The following is a 19,754-nucleotide window of genomic DNA, read 5'->3' on the forward strand; positions in this document are numbered from 1 at the left end:
CATTTCTCCTTTTCTTTGTCCCTTGCCTTTGTCTCCTTTCCTGGTTTTTTTTTTTTGTTTTTTTTGTTTTTGTTTTTGGTTTGTTTTTTTGTTTGTTTGTTTGGTTTGGTTTGGTGGGGTTTTTTTGTTTGTTTGTTTGTTTGTTTAATTTTATTTCTGTTTCTTTCCCCTTATTTTCTTTCTCAGACCATCATGCGGGTCTTTCCATTCTATGTTACATAGCTTTGCCTTCTCATGGCTGATTTCTCATCCCTGAAGCTGTCTTACACACTTTGTCTGCCCCAGCCGACCTCCTTTTACTTCTCTTGTGCACCTTTCCCTTTTTCGTCAGCCCTCTTCCATCCCTGTTGACTTCCTCTAGAGTGTTACTGACACTTTTTGCAAACAAGGTTCTCTCTAAGCAGAGCAGTCATGGCTGTTTGCTCTCACCTGACAGATTAACCTGTGAGTGAGCACAGAATGATAAAAGCAAAAAGACAGCACTGACAGAAATACTCATTAATACCCAGGCCATCCCATAACTGGAAAAAAAAAAAAGTCCCATTTAAAGGAAAATTATCCATTTGTGCCCAAGGTGTCAGTGTTCCACATCTCTGTCCCTAAGCTATCAAGGGAATGTGGGGCTCTCCTTCCTTCCCTTCTTTGTCCACCTTGGGAGAAGAAAAGTGCAGAGATGATACCTTCATTCTTCTAAGTCAGCAGTATGATTTTATTTTTAAATATAGCCTCTGTGCAAAGCTAGCTGCTTTCTGGTTGGTACACTATATCTTCTGGTGCCCTTTCCCACTATAGTTTACCCTGCTGAAATTGCTTCCATCTTGCTAAAGGTTCTCAAAAACTTGTTCTGCGAAACAGACCCCGTTTGCTTGGTCTCAGTTTTGTCCTAATAATAATCCTGAATGCAGAGCGGTGACATGTTCTATTCCTCTTTTAGCCACATGCTTCCATAAATGCTGACAAGTCGGGAGCGGTGACACAGCTCCCAGGGCCGCCGTGGAAATCGCCGCTGTGGTTACAGCACAACCCCAGCAGATGGCAAAAGGAATCGCCTCAGCTCTGCAGCGGTCTGACAGGACTGGGACAGCGCAAACACCGCTTACCCTCTCCCCTTTCCCTGCTAAAAGCGAGCACGACAGCGCACAGGTTAATCCGCCTGCCCGCACCCCGGCTCCACGGGCGCTGAACTGCGCCAGTGCGGCTGGGCACCAGCGGCCTCTCCGCTTTGACTTCTCTCCTCGGAAGCTAAAACACCAAATGTCGAGACACCCAGTACGTGCAGAAGGACCGTAAGGTGTATGTGCCTTAAAAGCCGCCGATGTCTCAACTTCACTTCAGAAATATTTAAAATAGGTCACCAGCCCTTGCTCTCCCCGTTACCACAGCGCAACGCGCGTTATGACAATGAATTTGCATTCACGTGCCTAAGCACGATCGCTGCCATTTATTCACTCCCACGGGGAGCGTTCTCAGCTCCGTGCCTGCCGCGGCGCTCTGCGCCCTGCCCGTCCGCTTCCTCTCCGCGGCTCTGGAAGCGCATTCCCTGTGCACGGGCGGCACCGGACGGCTCGACGGGCCCGGCGAGCGGCGCGGTGCCGGCCCAGGTCCCGGCCCAGGTCCCGGTCCAGGTCCCGGCCCAGGTCCCGGTCCCGGCCCAGGTCCCGGCCCAGGTCCCGGCCCAGGTCCCGGTCCAGGTGCCGGTCCAGGTGCCGGCCCGGGTCCCGGTCCAGGTCCCGGCCCAGGTCCCGGCCAGGCGGGGCGGCGGCTCCGGCCGGGCCTGCGCGGGCAGCGGCGCGTGCGCGGCGCGGGGCGGGGCCGCGGTGACGCCGGGGCGGTGCTGACGGAGCGCCCGGCGCGGCCCGGCCCGGCGCGGCCCCGAGGGCGATGGCGGCCGCGGGGGGCGGCCCGGGGGCGCCCGCGGAGACGCCGCCCGCCACCGCCGCGGGTGTCGCCGCCGCCGAGGCCGGCGCGGTGTTGCAGCGGGAGCCGCTGTACAACTGGCAGGCCACCAAGGGCTCGCTGCGGGAGCGCTTCGCCTTCCTGTTCTCCAACGAGCTCCTCAGCGACGTGCACTTCGTGGTGGGCAAGGGCAGCGCCCGCGGCGGGGCGGCGCCCCCCGGGCCCGGGCAGCAGCGCATCCCCGCCCACCGGTTCGTGCTGGCGGCCGGCAGCGCCGTGTTCGACGCGATGTTCAACGGCGGCATGGCCACCACCTCGGCCGAGATCGAGCTGCCCGACGTGGAGCCCGCCGCCTTCCTGGCGCTCCTCAGGTCAGCGCGGGGCGGGGGCGGCCGCGCACGGAGGGGGCTCCGCCTGGCCGCCGGTGCCTTTTCCTGGCTCCGCGGCCCTTCCCGGTCCTGTCCCCACAGAGCCCGGCCCGTCCCTACTGCCCGTCCCTGGAGGGAGATGCAGGGAAGGCACGGAAATGCCTTGTGGGCTCCGCGCAAGGTCATACCGCTTCTCCAGCGTGTTTTGGTCCCTTCTTGCTCTTTGCCCTGCACTGTATTCCCAAGAGAAGTGCCCCAGTTCCCTGGCAGCTGACTGTCCGTTTAGGGAAGCACTCGGTGGGTGTCTGGTTGGGCTCTTGGATTCAAGAGTTTTGGTTTGTTAAAGTGAAATGGTGGGAATTACTGGGTCCCCTTGATGTTGCAACTATCCAGGCATTTTCTAATAGTGACTAAGAAGGGACAGAAGCTATTGTACCAAGCTTTTCGTTTCATTTGATACTTACCACGCCATTTGATACTTACTTTGAAGTCTTAGTCATCTTCCTGTTCACTTTTCTTTGTCAGCGATGATAATAAGTTGTTACATCTTTTTCCCATAATAACACCCATTGCAATAATACTTGGGCAGAGGGGGAACATGCAGCAGAAGGCAGTAACCAGCTGATTTTTACTTCCAGGCCATCTGAGTGTGAGACTGGGAGCGCAGTGATAGCAGAAAGGATATAAAGTGTGTTAGTGATTTCTAATTTGGGCAGAGTAGGATCTGCTAGTTCGAGTGCTCACAAAACTGATGAGTTTACCTACCATTTCTCTTTACTCAGTGTAGTGGCAAGTAAAATTTATGGTGCTCATAGAAACAATTACTAATAGTTTATTTGTACCTTGGGCTGTGGTGTGGTAATACAACTAAACTGCATAAACTTAAGGTTTTTATCAAAGAAACCACGCTGCTAGGCAAATAATATAAACCATAAAATATATAAACCAGTTCTCTCTAATGAACATTTGGGAAACAAGTAATATTATTGCCTGGAAATAAATATGTAGTGTCTCAAAGTTTTTTGAGACAAGACTCTAAAGTCTTGGCAACTTTGTTCTTTTCCTGAGGCCTAAGAGACAGGAACAATTAGAAGTCACCTGGTCCTTAGGTAATCACAGGCACAGGAGATAAAGCAAGTGATGTGCACAAAACCCCCATGCAGCAGCAATGTCTTGCTGTTAGCAAATGAACTGTTCTTTTTGGATTTTTTGTGCAGAGTAGCAAAAGGTAGTGGGAAGTGTCTTTCAAGCAAATTGGTTCTGAAGGTTGCAAGTAAATGACAGTGCTCATGTATACGTTTGTGTCTGTATATGTGGGGAAGATGCTGGGCAGTGAAAAGCAAGTATAATAATACACGTTTGTCTGGATGAAAATGGAAACACAGAAGCAGAGATTTCTAAGTAGAGATAAGAAGCATGGTGTTTGAACACTGAAGAATGAATGAAGAGATGCAGTTAGAAGCAAACAAAAGCATCCTGTGTTGACAGCACTGCCAGTGCGTAATGGCCAGGGGACTTGCGTCAGAACTGACCGTGCTTGTGTCTTGTCTGAATATCACCACAGTGGTGGACTGCTGACACAGCTCAGGTCTGCTGTCTCTGCCAGCTCTTCAGGACATTCTTCCATGCTATGTGTATTTCTTTGAGCTTATATTGAAATAAATATACATTGCAATCACTTGTTAAAACATCTCTAAGGAGAACTTCTGTAATACATGCTAGTACTGGACTTTTTCCATGATGGAAACAGCATGGGGTCTTTTCCTGGTGTTGACTGAAAGAGGCAGGAATGATACCTGCACTGTTGGCCTCTTTTATCTATCAGTAAATCACTCAGATACTGATAGTTACCTTTCACAGGACATTTCCTTAATGTTTGAAAGTACCGGTTTGAGGTATATTGCCTAGAAGTTCAGTCAGGATCTTTGAATATGCATATCAAATGAACATCAAGTAAAGGAAATGTTTAAGTAATGCAAAACTTTCTAGGCATAATTTACTAATTATTTAATGTTCCTCAGCTCATTGCCATTTTATTTACTCCTGTGGTTTCTTGAGTCATGGCTGTAGTTTATTTGTTTCATAAGAATCTACTGACAAAGGCTACTTGTAAATGAAAGGAAAAGACTTTTTAATGAAAAAAATAAAGTAGTTAGACAGATAAATCCTTAAGAGCTGAAATAATATCAAAGTCACAAAGTTTGAATCTATTTCCCAATTAAACAACTTTTGTGTGTGTGTTTCTAACTACAAATTGAATAGCAATGATCAAGAAAATTCAAGTTGTCTCAGTAGGTTTCTGCTTTACGGTTTCATTTTGCTGGTTTTACTAAGATTTTTTTTTTTTAATTTTTCATTCATATTTTACAATAAGCTAACTTGTCCTTTGATCACAGAAAAAAGGAAAGTGATGATATGGCACAAGTTAACAGTCTGTCTTCCAAAAATCTTTTCAGAGAATTTTGGCAAGCAGTAAATAAAGGGCTAATCATGGATTCCTGTGTGCTTTTATAATGGTGAAAACATCCCAGCTACTGAGAGGATGCTCACACAAGGGGAGAAGGAAGTGCTAACCTGAGAGTAAAGAAAAATAGCATAAAATGTATGAGAGGCTTATATAGAGTGAATGATTGACTGGTCAATTGGAAAAATTGTTAGTTCTGGTCACTAAAAACGTTCTTCCACTCCGCACATGCACCCTCCAGCTTCCCATTCCCTCAGCCGGGATGCCAGTAAAACTAGGTTGTTTCTGTCTCAAAGGAAAGAGAGGAGGGAAGGAGTCAAGGGGGAAGGAGAAGTGATCATCAGTCCCACTGAGTTAAGTGGAGGAGGAGCAGTGGTGTGAGCATAAAGCTGTGCTAGTTCAGGCGTGCCGCAGAGGGGAGAGGTAACACAGACACAGCTCTTGGCACATGTGAGCAGGGGATTTGTAGAGGGAAGACACACCTGGGACTGCACCCTGTTTCTTTGGAAGGTATAGCAGAAAGTGAAACAAGCCAGATGAGCCCTTCTGGTGTGTCACTTCATTGGCTTCAGATTGGATTCACTTAAGGAATAAAACCAAAATCAGGTTCCAAAACCAATTTGGGATTTGTTTTTTTTTTTTTTTTTTTGTTAGGTAAAATGCATACTGTAATTTGCATTTTGTTGCAACTGGCAATATTGTTTTTTTTACAGCCTGTTAATCAACTTTTACATGATTTGGACTCTAAACTCCTATAAAGTCATACAACAAAAGTTTTGGCATTCTAAACTGATTATTTTAGACCTCAGAACCAAAATGCACTGTTCTAGTGCTTTAATGAAGAACTTGTCAACTTAGTATGTAAAAGTGTACCTGTGAAATACTTGTTTCTTAAAAGTAAATTTGTCAGCAGTTGTGACGAACAAGTCAGCCCATTGTTTTCATTAGCAGGTAATAATAGTTCATAACTTTCATAAATCAGTTCTGATTGAACTGTATGAATCATCTACTTAAAAAAAAAGCCTTTACTTAAATTAATTCTTCCTAAACATTGTTCAATTTAAATCCAGTTTAAAAAACTTAATCTAGAGCATCATCCACATCTCCAAAGTGATGTGCAAGCTGGCTGTTTGAGTAGACTGGAGTCTTTTAATGGTAAATATGTACCTGTATTGTAGCAACAAATATAATGTTTGTGTGCTAGCAACTACTGGGAATTCGAGTTTTCTTGGAATATAGGAAATATAAGCAGTGAAGAACTACGGTTGAAACTTTAATTCTGGGTTTATATTACTTCAATTTCTCTATGTTGCAAGGAAGTTTAACTAGTCTGTTGTTTTCACAAGTTTCTCTTGTTAGATACAAACTGCTGATTGCTACATTTAAAAACCCTTCTAAACACTCATTCTTTCTCTGAGTGTCATTCATTTCCAGGATGTTCTGAACAACAAATATTAAGAAATATAAAGGAAAGACTTGGTTTTCATTGTAGAATTCTTGCATTTGCTAGTATGGCCTGGTTCATTGTATTTAATTACCTATATGTGTTGGGGACAAAAGTATTTTTGTAAATCACAGACTATTCTTGATAGTTATCTGAAAGGCTGATGAAATTTTGCTAAAATTATCTTAAATGTCACCTCTAAGAAAAATTATTTTTAAAAAGACAACAGCTGCTCAGGAAACAGGTCTTTTTGCTGGTATTGGTGGTGGCTCCCATATTCTGGTTCACAGTTTATGCTAACATCTCAACCAATCCTCTTGCCTCAGGTAGTGAAGACAAGCCAGAGTGTGGCAGGAGTAGAAGAGTCAAGATCATATGCTAGGATATACTCTCTTTCCTCTCTGAATACTACAGAGGGGTAACTTTGGCATAAGATGTTCTCACAATCTAAGTCCTTAACACTATTCCCGAGGGGAAGCCAGTGTGCACTGTCAGTAAATGAATTTCAGGACTCCAGCCATAGAGGATTGTGCATTGATGTTTTCCTGGTGAACTGAGAGCATGCATTTGTAGGTTAAGTAATTCTGCAGCTCAGCTGTTGTTTACAGTTGGGGAGCTATGTATAACTAGTACAGCCTGATCAGTCCCAGGGAGTAATACGTATTTAAAACAAATGTATGCCATTAGGCTAACATAATAGTCTTTCTTGAGCCTTTTAACTTACCTTCTTTGTTTATAAAGATGCTATGAGGTCAGCTGTTGCACTGTTCACAGTGCAAATCTTTGGCCTGTTTTCTAAATGCAAAGAGACTGTTGTGTTTGGCTGCCCCTCTAAAGATGTGTTTTTATGATCTGTATTTGTGTATTGATTTATAGGTTTCTTTATTCAGATGAAGTTCAAATTGGTCCAGAAACAGTCATGACTACTTTATACACTGCTAAAAAGTATGCAGTCCCTGCCCTGGAAGCACATTGTGTGGATTTCCTAACAAAGCATCTCCGAGCAGATAATGCCTTTATGCTGCTTACTCAAGTAGGTAAATTTAAGCTTAGTTTTGATTTACGAGAAGAATTCCCAGTTGGAGGGAAATTACTAATTCTCCTTAATTGTGTACTCCTTTGAGATTTTAAGTGCTCTTTAAGGTATAAACACAAAGAGTACTTAGACAAATCAACTTATTTCAATTTATGTCTATACTAGAGGTAAAATGCTTACTTTTTAAGATCAGGAGTTTGTCAGCTTTATGCTTAAGATGTATTTCTTTATCTTTCCAGGCTCGTTTGTTTGATGAGCCTCAGCTTGCTAGTCTTTGTCTGGACACGATAGACAAAAGCACTATGGATGCCATAAGTGCAGAAGGCTTTACAGATATCGACATAGGTAAGTCACTCTGCGTGACTGTCACTCTTTCCTAAGAATGAAATGACAGTGCCCCAGAATAGTTCCTTCCCCCGTCTGAGTGTGCAGAGTCCCAAGCACTCCTTCCCTTCTTAGCCATCCACCTCTGCAGTGCTTTCCTTTGAGCTTCACTCAAACTGAGCTGGCTTGCACTGCACTGTGTCCCCATTTGAGTAGTGGTGGTGTCCCAGGGCTCCCACTGTGGTGACACCACACTTGATTGAAGTCAAAGCTTTCACTTGCTGAGGGTTGTGCCTCATGCCTGAGGCATCCATATCTGCTTTTCATGTGCAACAGGAATCATGCTGTTCTGTTGACACATGGTATTTATCTGTTCAAAGTTTCACAGATCAGGTACAATTAATGAAATCTGCTTTAAAAATGAATACATGAACTGCTAGTTTCTCTGTTTAATCTTCTATCAAAAGCTAGCAGTTGTAAATTTACTTACTCAATTTCATTGCTATTATATGTATCTAAGGTTTTACTCCAGTTCAGCTAGATTGTGGGAAAAATTCAGGCTGAAGTAAGGTGTTTCACTGCATAAAGAAATTTTAAAGCCATTGTTAACTCACGTTCAGTAGGATTGTACTCAGACTGAACGATCTTTAGTCGTGGTAAGTCTCAATCTGTTTTGGCTTTCCAGTATGCTATTTTCTATAACTGCAAACATGCCTTACTTAAATTCAAGGCAGATAAAAATTTCCAAAGACAGAAGATTCAGAATATAGAAACCCCTTTATTTTTTGACTTTTATTCAATGATAATTTGTGCATACCTGTTATTCAAAGAAGGCAGAAGGAGTAATAAATACAGGATAAGTTGCTTTTTAAACATGTGCATTACCTCAGATCTTGTGTTTCACCTTCAGGCTTTGTGGATAGCAAATATGTCAAATGCTTAAGATGACTATCATGTATCTTTAAACTGGTTTTTGTGTACCACTGCTGCTTGTGGCTATAGTTGATCCAGATGGGCTCTTGGCTGCCCAGATGAGAATATGACACTGTCATCATGAGTAACTTGGTTTTTTAGTGTCATCATGAGTAATCTGGATTTTTAGTAGTGTGCATTCACTGTTTGGTCACTTTCAGTTTTGATCTTGCCCTAGCAATGGAAATTCTTCAGGATATTTGTTGTCACTGCAGAGATTAGTTACACTTTTAGGAATCAAGAAGAAAACTCATATCCTGTCTTCATAGCAGGAAAGTTAACTTTTAGTTTGAAATCTATGTATTATTGCAAGATTACTTTTTATGTAAGATAAATTATGTGTAATATATATACACACATAATAATGAGACAAAGCTAATAGTCTTGTTATAAATGTTAGTGTAATTAGTATTTTAAGCTTACATAATGTAGCGTTATTACTGGCTTGGATGAAAACTGATGTAAAGCTGCTAACACTTTTTTCTTTAGACACATTATGTGCAGTTCTAGAAAGGGACACTCTCAGTATTCGAGAAAGTAGGCTCTTTGGAGCTGTTGTTCGCTGGGCAGAAGCAGAATGTCAAAGACAACAACTGCCTGTGACATTCGGGAACAAACAAAAAGTCCTTGGAAGAGCTCTTTCCTTAATCCGTTTCCCGTTAATGACTATTGAAGAGTTTGCAGCAGGTGAGTTTTGGAGTTGTCTTACTCACTGAGACCATCTCTCAGTGCTGTTTAACTGTGTTTAACGCAATTCTGTTATTAATATTGTACTAATAACAGTTGTGATGCACAAATGAAAGCAAAACCTTCTGCAGGTTATGGCTCTGGCCATTGGAAAATATTATTATTGTCTTCAGTTTGTGAATATGTGTGGTTTAAATACAACAGCTGGAGTAATCCTTCAAATCATTTTAGAAGTTTTATGTTTTCACAGGCCCTGCTCAATCCGGAATCTTGTCGGATAGGGAAGTAGTAAATCTCTTTCTGCACTTTACTGTCAATCCTAAACCTAAAGTAGATTATATTGACCGACCAAGGTGTTGCCTTAGAGGAAAAGAATGCAGCATTAACAGGTTCCAGCAGGTGGAGAGTCGCTGGGGCTACAGCGGAACAAGCGACCGGATCAGGTAGGACTTGAGAAACTGTTTGAAGGAGAGTCAGAAATGTGTGGGGAGGAAGGGACCAAAACAGTCAACTTTGACTTTTTGGTATAAGATACAGTAGCAAACATGCTGGTTCTGTTGCACAAATTTGATATTTTCCTTTTTTTTTTTTTTTTTTAAGCTGTTACACACATGAAATAAAAATAAGAATGAGGTTAAGGAGGATTGGGTGCATTCTAGAATGATTGAGTGTTATCTGTATATTTCTTTTTGAAATACCAAGTCTTGATCTGTTTTTATTTTGGAGATACTGAAAAGAATTTGGTTATGTTTTGTTTATTAATACTGAATATCTCGAGGAATTAGCAAAGCTTTAACCTATAAAGCTGGCAAAGCATTTTTCTTAGTATTGAAATCTAAGTAAAAATGCTATTTTAAAAAAAATGCAATGCCATTCTCAGTTTATTTCCCTACTTTTGAGATTGAGTCTTTTTCCTACTTGAAATAAGGTTACACATTCACCACAGTTGTTTGAATTGCTTTCTTGTGTCTTACCAGGTTCACAGTTAACAGAAGAATTTCCATAGTGGGATTTGGATTATATGGATCAATCCATGGACCCACAGACTATCAAGTTAATATACAGGTACAGTATATTATGTTTAAGTAGGCTTGTACACTTGTAGGAACTTGCAAAAGGAAGCTCCACTTGCAGCACTTGCAAAAGGTTTTGTCTATGTTTGGGAGGGAGCAATTGATAGGCCAGGAGTCTAAGCTGTGTTTTGTCACAAATGGGTATAAGTGGGTGACTGAGCAAAAGAAGAGCACTATGGAACTCTGCTCCCTTTCTCCTGTATTCTCCTGTCCTTCAATCATTTTCAGTGTAGGTGTTTCCCTACATCCAGCTTTTTTTCCCCTTTTTTCAAGCCTTTCCTAAAAGAAAATATGTACTGATACTGTACTTGGGTATGTTATGTCCTTCAGTAGCCTGCATGCTTCTTATAAAGATTTGATTTTTGTAATTGTTCCTTTTAGTTTCTTTTGAATAAGATTCCTCATTTTTCTCTTTTTGAAATTTAGCACAGCTGTGGGGGATTTGCTTTTGTTGTTCATGTGGGAGTGTTGACTCTCAGTATATTATGGACACTGTTACATAGTGTTTCCATTATGAAGTTTTGAATCTGATCCTGCTCATCACTCAGTACCAAATCAAAGGTTGCGTTTCTTCCTGCTGAGCAATTGGTTAGCAGGCTCATGAAGTGGCCAGGGATAGTATCTAAAAATGTCCCCCTGCTTCGTGTCCTGATGTGACCCTTGCCTGGTCCCAGCAGGCATTTGAAGACACCACTAAAATTGTATTTCCTGCTCTTGCCTGTTAGATCCCTTAGCATGTTGTGGTCAGGATTGTCTTCTAGTAGTACTGATCCAGCACTATGTATTTTCTTTCATTTTTGAGTGTGGAATTTCAGTCTATTTGAATTCTTTTTCTTGTAGAGATTAGTTTTGTTTATGGTACTATCATGTCACATTGATTTATTAGGTGCATGAGAAATTTTGTGAAATAAATAGTCTGTGACTTCATATAGAGGCAGAAATTCTATTGTCCCTATCTTTCTAGATTTCTAGTATGTGCTGGAATTGCTGTTTCAGTTCATTAATGGACATTCTGTTTAAATGACAAATTGTCTTCTGCTTCCTATTTGATGATTATTATTATCTGACTACTCTGTACTTAAGGATAGGGATTTTGTGTATGTCTGCTAAGGAAAAAATGTTGTGCCTTTCTTCTTAATGATGTTCCAAACAGAATGTACATGGAATGACATTTTGAAGGAATTTGGCTTTTTACATTCTTCACTTTAAAAGCTCACTTGCAAATTCCTCTATTTGAAGTATCTTTAGTTAGGTTTGGTCAAACCATCCATCCATATAAATGAGTAGCGTAGTGCACTAGGCAGGATCTTTAGAACAAAGGAGTTGATCTCAGGAACCTAGCAGCTATACTAAACATACCTGGGGATTTTTACTTCACATAAACCCTTTTTTAATCTCTCAGCTGAATTCTTGTTAGCAGATGAAAGCATTCGGTGTGTTCCTTCAGGATGTTTGCTGGATTTATTTAATCTGAAAAGAATTTTGATTTTTTTTCAGTGCAAACCAATGCATATTAAGTGGGAATGATTGGAAGATTCACTTGAAAAAGATCCTCCCAATTCAAACTGAAAGGCAAAATAAACCTTTGGCCTTTTAAGGCCATCCATTTTATATAGGTTCTCTTTACCCTGGAAGTATCCCTAATAAGTGATTAATCTGAAACTTTTTTGTGACAATCTTTTTAGACAGTTATTTAAGTTCTTGTGCCCCTAGCTTTCTTCTTGGCTCTGCATCAGTACTAGCAGAGCTTCAGAGAGTTAAACATTTAAAACTTGCCATAAAGTAGTGATAATGTGTACTGCAAATACATCTGTTATGTGAAAAGGGCTTAAGTCTTCAGCATTATAATTGTTCATATTTCTATTGATTGTGGCTGGGGAAAAAACTAGAGTACACTTTGCCTAGAATAAAGCTTCATCTCATGCATGGGTAATACTGAAAGTTATATGGCAAGTTAAAAAGAAACTTAAAACTGATAGGATTCTTCTTAGTGCACTAATCAGAAGAAGTGCTCTGCTCTAAAGCTCTAATATCCGACTTCTGCAAGAGGTATTGGGCAGCATGGATCAGGATTGCAATCCAAAATGGGAAGGAATCTGCTATTGCTATGTTGGAGCTAGAGATTCTTACTTGCCACTGAAATTGAAGGCAAAATAAATATTGTGTTAGTAGAATTTTTATACTGAATCAAGATTAGAAATTGTATAAAACTTAACAGCACAAGCTTTTGTTTTCTGTTAAGAAGGTGTCATTGACTGCCTACATTATCTGTAAAAACTTGTTTTCTGAACTAGCCACAGGCAGCAAATGAGATTCCCACATGTGGGCTGTGAAGGCGTGCAGAGATCAGCAAATCTAAGCACAGGATTAGATGTTGTATATGAAGGTCAGAAGCTGAAGGTGTGAGAGCTGTTCTCCCTCTCCAAGCACAGACTTTAACCTGGCTGGAGCAGTGCCCAGAGCCCATGTAAAACTCATGAGCCATCGTTCCGAGCTGCTGCGTCAGTTCCAGTGGTATCAGGAAATCACAGCTCCTTTCCAGCTGAGATTGCACTGTCCTTGCAGTTAGGCTGGGTGGGGTAGGCAAGTATTTGCTTGTAACCTTCCCATGTGCATACAATCAGAGCCTTTCTCACAGCTGTAAACATAAAACTACAGTGTTCATGCTTTTTGTCCAGATAATTGATTATGAGAAGAATCAGACGCTGGGACAGAACGACACTGGATTTAGCTGTGACGGAACAGCCAGTACCTTCAGAGTTATGTTCAAGGAGCCCATAGAGATTCTGCCCACGGTTTGCTACACAGCTTGTGCAACCTTGAAAGTAAGAATGTCTAACAGGACAGAAGAAAGTGTTACTTTGATGCAAGAGTTATTCTTTTGTCAGTCTTCTGATGGGAAAGTGTCTTCTAGATCTTGAATTTATTTTAACTTTGGGGCTAAAGAAGGATGTAGTTAGAAGTCTACTGTAATTTATAAGACTGTTACATCTCTTCTGGGTCACAGCATGGAATTCATAACTGGCTCCTCTGTGCCTTCCCACTTTTTGCTTGATGTAGGAGTTAGAATAGTTCTAATGGAAGTCACTGGTTCCGTGTGGGGAAAAAATGCCCTATCTAGAAAACATAATCTGGCAGCTCTCTTTCAATACTTAAGTTTAATTTCTTTTATCAAGGATATTCTAACCACTAGCTAAATTCAAGAAAACAGCTTTTTTTTTCATCACTTTTTATATACTGGTGCTGAAATAGTAGGCAATAATTACTTGTTCTCAGAAAGTCTTCTCTTAGTGTTGTGGACAAATTTCGTTCTCAAAAAAAATTCAATATTCTTCTAAATATAATTTCCTATACAGAAGTCAGAGTTCAGTGGGTTGAAAAAATACTGTACATTAAAAACAGCTGAGGCAGGGAACTAAGTAAAAATACAGACAACATGTGTGATAAGGAAAAATACTAGAAAGTATTCATTACTAGTTGGATAAAATCAACTGGTTTAAGTCTGCTGTCAGAGAAATATATTTTTATTATTTAGACATAGGGCTCTGGCTTCTGTTGCCTGTGATTTTGTATATAATTTATATGATATGGGTACAGAAATTTTATACTACTAAAATAGCCCAAGTCAGTTGTGTTTGACCATCAGCATATTTGGGTTCTTGCCCACTTCCATTGTGTTGCTAATCTCTTGTGATGTTTTTCAGGGTCCTGATTCCCACTATGGAACAAAAGGTTTGAAGAAAGTGATCCACGAATCTCCTACTGCTAGCAAAACCTGTTTTGTCTTTTATAGTTCACCAGGTAACAACAATGGTACATCAATAGAAGATGGACAGATACCAGAAATAATATTTTATACTTAGTTTCAAATGATGATCTGGAATGTGTTGGTGTCTCAGTGGACTTCAGCTCACCATTGGCAGCAGTTAAAAAATTCTGTTAAATTACTTTAATGTGTAAAAACAAAACAAATTTGTTTGAGGGGTACCAGAAAAGCTATTTTTTTTTCTGCATCACTATTGGTAGATTGTAATTTAGCTTTTCCTCTAAACGAAATGTTAATGGAATAAGTACTGTGTGTATTGAAAAGTTTGTTATAAGTAGTACCTTGTGGTTAATTACTTTGTGTTTTCACCCCTTTGTTTCTCATGTAGTAAAATTCATTTTTTGAACTGGAAAATCCTTCCTTGTTATGAACAACTTGTGTATGTCTTCTCCAATCTGTCCTTAAAAGACAGTAAAGATGCTGCTGTAGTCCCATATTGCACTTCTTTCCAAAATGACCTTGGATTGACCCAATGGACATGGATTGCTACTGTATTTTTTTTAAAGTATGTCGGCAAAGCTGCATTCATATTGTCATCATCTTGACTTTTTCCAAGAGCCATGGAGAATTAATGGACTTTGCACTGCAGAGAACATCTGCAGCTGCACTGAAGAAATAACTAATAAGTCGATTTCAGCAAGAAACAGATCTTTCCAGAATCTCTCTTAATTCAGAAGGGCTGTTTTGGAATATAGAACTGGTTATGCAAATAGCCACTGTATATATACATATGTGCCTATAAAAAATGTATAATGTGAAAATGAGAATATGAGACTTGTAATGATGTTATTTTATCACTGGATATTCTAGTACTAAAAAAAATTAGTATAGACCTAAGGATTATTGGTGTGCAACGAGTTTTACAGATTGCATACAATAACTTGTTGCTATTGCTGTATGTATATAATATTCAGTGCTTTGCAGTATGTACCATGTAGTAACAGAATGGCTTGGTGTACAAAGACCTGTACCCTTCCTCACGTTATACTAAAATTTGAGAATGCAGGAGAAAACATAAGAAAATTTCCTTTCTTAAGGGGGAGGTCACGCGAGTTTGGGGTGTCCAAAGGCTGTGTGTAGAACAAGCGTCTGTCAAACGTCCAGCTCTGTGCACACTCCGCCAGCGCTCTCCTGTCCGTGGGCTCGGTGCTGTTCCGAGACAGGGATGGGGGCCGGGTCTGGCCGTGCGGGAGCGGCCGCTGCGGGCACAGGGCTCGGCTGTGCCGGAGGAACCGCGATGGGCACAGGGCTCGGCTGTGCCGGAGGAACCGCGATGGGCAGGGGCTCGGCTGTGCGAGAGGAACCGCGATGGGCACAGGGCTCGGCTGTGCCGGAGGAGCCGCTATGGGCAGGGGCTCGGCTGTGCCATAGGAACCGCTGCGGGCACAGGGCTCGGCTGTGCCGGAGGAACCGCTGCGGGCAGGGGCTCGGCTGTGCCGGAGGAACCGCTATGGGCAGGGGCTCGGCTGTGCCGGAGGAACCGCTATGGGCAGGGGCTCAGCTGTGCCGGAGGAACCGCTGCGGGCACAGGGCTCGGCTGTGCTGGAGGAACCGCTGCGGGCACAGGGCTCGGCTTTGCTGGAGGAGCCGCTATGGGCAGGGGCTCAGCTGTGCCGGAGGAACCGCTGCGGGCACAGGGCTCGGCTGTGCTGGAGGAACCGCTGCGGGCACAGGGCTCGGCTTTGCCGGAGGAGCCGCTATGGGCAGGGGCTCGGCTGTGCCGGAGGAACCGCTATGGGCAGGGGCTCGGCTGTGCCGGAGGAACCGCTGCGGGCACAGGGCTCGGCTGTGCCGGAGGAGCCGCTATGGGCAGGGGCTCGGCTGTGCCGGAGGAACCGCTATGGGCAGGGGCTCGGCTGTGCCAGAGGAACCGCTATGGGCAGGGGCTCAGCTGTGCCGGAGGAACCGCTGCGGGCACAGGGCTCGGCTGTGCCGGAGGAACCGCTATGGGCAGGGGCTCGGCTGTGCCGGAGGAACCGCTGCGGGCACAGCGCCGGCCCGGCCGGGCCGTGCGGAGCGCGCAGGCGCTCGGGGCGGGCCCGGCGCGGTTGCCGGAAGAGCCGCCCCGGCCATGCCGAGCCTCGCTGGGTTCCTGCGAGTGCGGGCGGCGCCGGTGCGCAGCGGTGGGGCCATGCCCGGGAAGGTGCGGGCAGGGCCAGGAGAGGGAAGGGGGGCAGGGGCGGGTGGTGCCCGCGGTGACCGCGTCTGTTCCTCTGTTTCAGGGAAAAGCGGCCGCCAAGGGCCCCGCGGAGCCGGTCGCCGCCGCGGGACCGGTGGTGGCGGCGGGCGGCGGCTCCGTGAGGGTGGCGGTGCGCGCCAAGCCCGGCGCCCGCTGCAGCGCCGTCACAGGTGGGTCTGTGGGCCGGGGCACCGGGCGCTGCATCGCTGCACCCTGAGGAACAGGGGCGGAGGGAGGGAACGCGCAAAGTCCCCCCCGGAAACTGAAGCGAGGAGTTCGGCTCTCCTGGAGTAGCTCGTTCGCGTCCCCCCTGGGTGGCGCTGGGTGGCGCGGTGAGCACGGGGTAAATCCTGATCCTAAATCCTTCCGGTTGGCCTCTGTGGTTTCGTGCGCGCTGTGTTTCAAGGGTCTATGCGATTTTATTAGAGCCATAAAAGTTGGATCTAATAAAACGTGTTCTCCCTCTACAGCCCTGGGCTTGCGCCTACATGCATTGGGACTGCTTCACATCCCCCTGTGTGCGGCAGCCACGGGCTGTGGCAGTGTCCGGGCCCCTTTGGAATTTACTGGGAATTTGCTGACAGCGTAACTCTCAGGGCAGACTGATTTAACAAGCGGCTTTTGGGACAGGGGCAAACTGATTTGAGTAGTTATGTGATGCCAAGCAGGACAACACCCGCACAAGAACGGGCAGTTGAGGAGAGCTCAGAGCGGTGCCCCCATTGTGAGAAGGCTGGTAACTCACGACTGCACCCTACTACAGCAGGAAGGCTTCACTGCTTCTCTTGTCAGGAGTTTATATTTGATTGTATTGGCCGACAATCAAGGGAATTCATGAAATGTGAAAATGCCATCACCTGCTAATCTATACATTTACATGGTTTTAAACTTAAATGCTTTTGAAAGCATAAACATTCATTTTTAGCAAACTGTGATATGATGTTTTGAATATTTTAAGCATAAAATCCTCCAACTATTTGCTATAGATGTGACGGCTGAGGCAGTAGGTGTAGCTATTGCTGCACCTCCATCGGAAGGGGAGGCAAATGCAGAGCTGTGCCGTTACCTCTCTAAGGTGCTTGAAGTGAAGAAGAGCGACGTTATTTTAGAGAAGGTACTTCTTTTTTTTCCTTTCAGTTTTGCCCTACTGCAGTTGAAATTCAAGATTTTGAAACTTACACATTGAGAACAGGCAGCTACTCCAAGTTCAGTCTGAAAGACACTTTAAAAAGTTTAGGTGAGTTAATGGAATGATTCATTGAGAACAAACTTAGTGTGGGAAGAACTGTGGCTGATCTTGAGATCTTTTTACCAGAAGAGTTATCATGATAATGCCTTGCAAATATCTGTAGTTCATGTGTTCTTCAAGATTCTCTTATTTGCATGTCAAATGAGTTCACAGAAGTTCTACAGAGAAAAATCATTTTATTAATAACTTTTTACTTTTTAAAATAACTTCTGTTTTTGAGTCTGACATTTAACTGTCACACCTAAGGAAGAGCGTATGTAAGCCCTGGGGTTGTAGCTGGGCCTCAAGAGTTTCTCTGTATTAGAATTTACATGTCTTGACTTTGGTGAGCAGAAACTCTTTGTTTTATTCATTGCACTGAATAAATAATTTGTTTTATAAATTCATTCTACTTCAAGTCGGTCTTTCCAGCCATTTCCATTTATAGTTTATAAGCACAAGAGCACAATGAAAAATGGTGCTTTTTATTTTTATCTGTTGGTTTAATTGAGTAGTTATAGAAGTCTTTTAAAGAGTAGTAGTAAAGGATAAGATGACCAAGGAAATGTCTTGTGAAAAGGTAGAAACAAATCTATGTGTCTTGCTTTTCCTGAATCATGAGCAAACTGCTTAATTTGTTTATCAGCATTTTATAAATAGCACTGTTTTCTTACCTTAAAGGGTGATTCTCTGAAAGATAGGTTTTTTCTGTGTTTGTCTAAACCAGGGGGGTAAATCACGTGACAAAGTGGTGAAGATTTCAGTATCAGCAACACCAGATGAGATTTTAGAAAAACTGAAAAAAGAAGCTTCCAGTTGACCTAAAACAAGAGCATGAAATAGGAAAAAGCATCTTGGTATATGGACCGATATTCTGTCTTACTTAATGCAGTGCTGTTGAGAGTGTGGGTGATGACTACAGGAAGATACTTCTTTCCCCTCCCCTTGTTAATATAGGTGCTGTACAATTGAAGTTTTTCCGTAGGTTTGGTTAGAAAACTGAGACTCTATCTGCTTCTGTCACTACAGACTTCCTTCTGCTCTGGTTCCCTGTGGGTAACATTTGTCCTCTTTCCTGGTCCCTAAACAAATGGTTTAGGAAATATTTTTTTTTAGTGGAGCAAACGTTGGTTAACAAAGTGAGGAGCTTGGAGTGACAGCATTCCATGTGGGAAGTGGTACAAAAGGACAAATCTGGATATCTCTCAGCAGGTACTGTGTGCAGCTTTTCACTGTGGGCACTTACAGATATCTAAAATAAATGTCTTTTGAAGCCAGTGTGCTGTTGTTGATCACACAGACAAACTGAAAGTAGAGTCACCTGAACAACTGAAAGAAAACCAGAAGTTTTCAGTCTGAAAAACCAATGTAGAACCCAGTCATTGCACACGTGCGGTCACTTTGTGATAGTCTGTAAATAGTTTCCTTAAAAGTAGAGATTTGGTCATATATATTTTTGCCAACTGTATGTCGCCTGTAATGACTGTTTTTAATAAAAGGGCAAAAATATTATCAAGCTTTTGTTTGTGTTTATATTTTTAACAAAGAAAAGAGTTGTTTCCTAGAAAAGTCTTCATAGAATGCTACTTTGAAACAGCCTCTTTTTACAATGTTTCCTTGGTCTAAAAATGAGTAGTAGTGCAACCCCTGGAGAGCAGAGCTGAGTCATTTGTAGAGCAGAACAAAGCAGGAAGTCTGAAACAAAATGGGCATCTATACTCCAGTTTCAAGGGAGAAAAAGGCTGAACTTCTCGATTTATCATGCTTCAGAGGTCAGAGGAAGATTTAACTTTCATTTCTCAAAGATGTGATACCACACATGGTTCTGGCAGGATTTTGTTTTTTCCTCTGCATCACTGCTGATGTCTGAAATTGTCCTGTATTTGTCCTATGGTTGTCATGTTAAAATGAAAGTAATTGCTAAAGGAAAAAAGATAAACTATTCTGAAGGTTTGCTTAAGGTTTGTCATACATTGTCCTGGAAAACAATGTTATGAAGATGCATTTATGCAGATGCATTGCCAGATTGATGCAATACAGGCTTCATAGCTCATAATTCAGCTTTTTCATGGGCAAAAGTCTTTCACTTTAGGGAACTCTTTCAGTGTTCTGTTTTCTAAATATTGCAGTGGTTGCTTTTGGAGTTAGAGAACTGGTGTTTGTCAAGATGGCAGTTCCTTCAAGGTGACTAATTTAAAGATGTTATGAAAAATGTTACTTTCTGGAGAAATAAGTCTAAATTCTGAATTCTGTTTGT

At 42.8% G+C, this 19,754-nt stretch overlaps 2 protein-coding genes across 2 annotated transcripts; both read left to right on the forward strand.

The window, feature by feature from the left end:
* The first annotated feature begins 1,757 nt into the window (after nucleotides 1-1,757).
* BTBD1 (BTB domain containing 1) lies at nucleotides 1,758-14,857 on the forward strand. Its single transcript, XM_068203817.1, has 8 exons — nucleotides 1,758-2,267; nucleotides 7,049-7,205; nucleotides 7,448-7,553; nucleotides 8,994-9,191; nucleotides 9,442-9,634; nucleotides 10,169-10,256; nucleotides 12,943-13,089; nucleotides 13,969-14,857. Exons 1-8 carry the CDS (start codon nucleotides 1,882-1,884, stop codon nucleotides 14,125-14,127), a joined length of 1,434 nt encoding a protein of 477 aa, XP_068059918.1. The 5' UTR covers nucleotides 1,758-1,881; the 3' UTR covers nucleotides 14,128-14,857.
* Nucleotides 14,858-16,090: 1,233 nt separating this feature from the next.
* On the forward strand, nucleotides 16,091-19,004 carry C13H15orf40 (chromosome 13 C15orf40 homolog). Its single transcript, XM_068203818.1, has 4 exons — nucleotides 16,091-16,233; nucleotides 16,313-16,439; nucleotides 17,256-17,383; nucleotides 18,225-19,004. The coding sequence occupies exons 1-4, from the start codon at nucleotides 16,162-16,164 to the stop codon at nucleotides 18,315-18,317; spliced, it is 420 nt and encodes a 139-aa protein (XP_068059919.1). The 5' UTR covers nucleotides 16,091-16,161; the 3' UTR covers nucleotides 18,318-19,004.
* The last annotated feature ends 750 nt before the right edge of the window (nucleotides 19,005-19,754 follow it).

The sequence above is a fragment of the Anomalospiza imberbis genome, chromosome 13 (assembly GCF_031753505.1).
Source record: "Anomalospiza imberbis isolate Cuckoo-Finch-1a 21T00152 chromosome 13, ASM3175350v1, whole genome shotgun sequence".
NCBI classification, from domain to species: domain Eukaryota; kingdom Metazoa; phylum Chordata; class Aves; order Passeriformes; family Viduidae; genus Anomalospiza; species Anomalospiza imberbis.

Coding starts and splice junctions, on each gene's coding strand:
- BTBD1 (XM_068203817.1), top strand. CDS start 1,882: ATGGCGGCCGCGGGGGGCGGCCCGGGGGCGCCCGCGGAGACGCCGCCC. Junction 7,206..7,447: donor CCTTTATGCTGCTTACTCAA/GTAGGTAAATTT, acceptor TTATCTTTCCAG/GCTCGTTTGTTTGATGAGCC. Junction 7,554..8,993: donor CTTTACAGATATCGACATAG/GTAAGTCACTCT, acceptor TTTTTTCTTTAG/ACACATTATGTGCAGTTCTA.
- C13H15orf40 (XM_068203818.1), top strand. CDS start 16,162: ATGCCGAGCCTCGCTGGGTTCCTGCGAGTGCGGGCGGCGCCGGTGCGC. Junction 16,440..17,255: donor CCGCTGCAGCGCCGTCACAG/GTGGGTCTGTGG, acceptor TATTTGCTATAG/ATGTGACGGCTGAGGCAGTA. Junction 17,384..18,224: donor GCGACGTTATTTTAGAGAAG/GTACTTCTTTTT, acceptor TGTCTAAACCAG/GGGGGTAAATCACGTGACAA.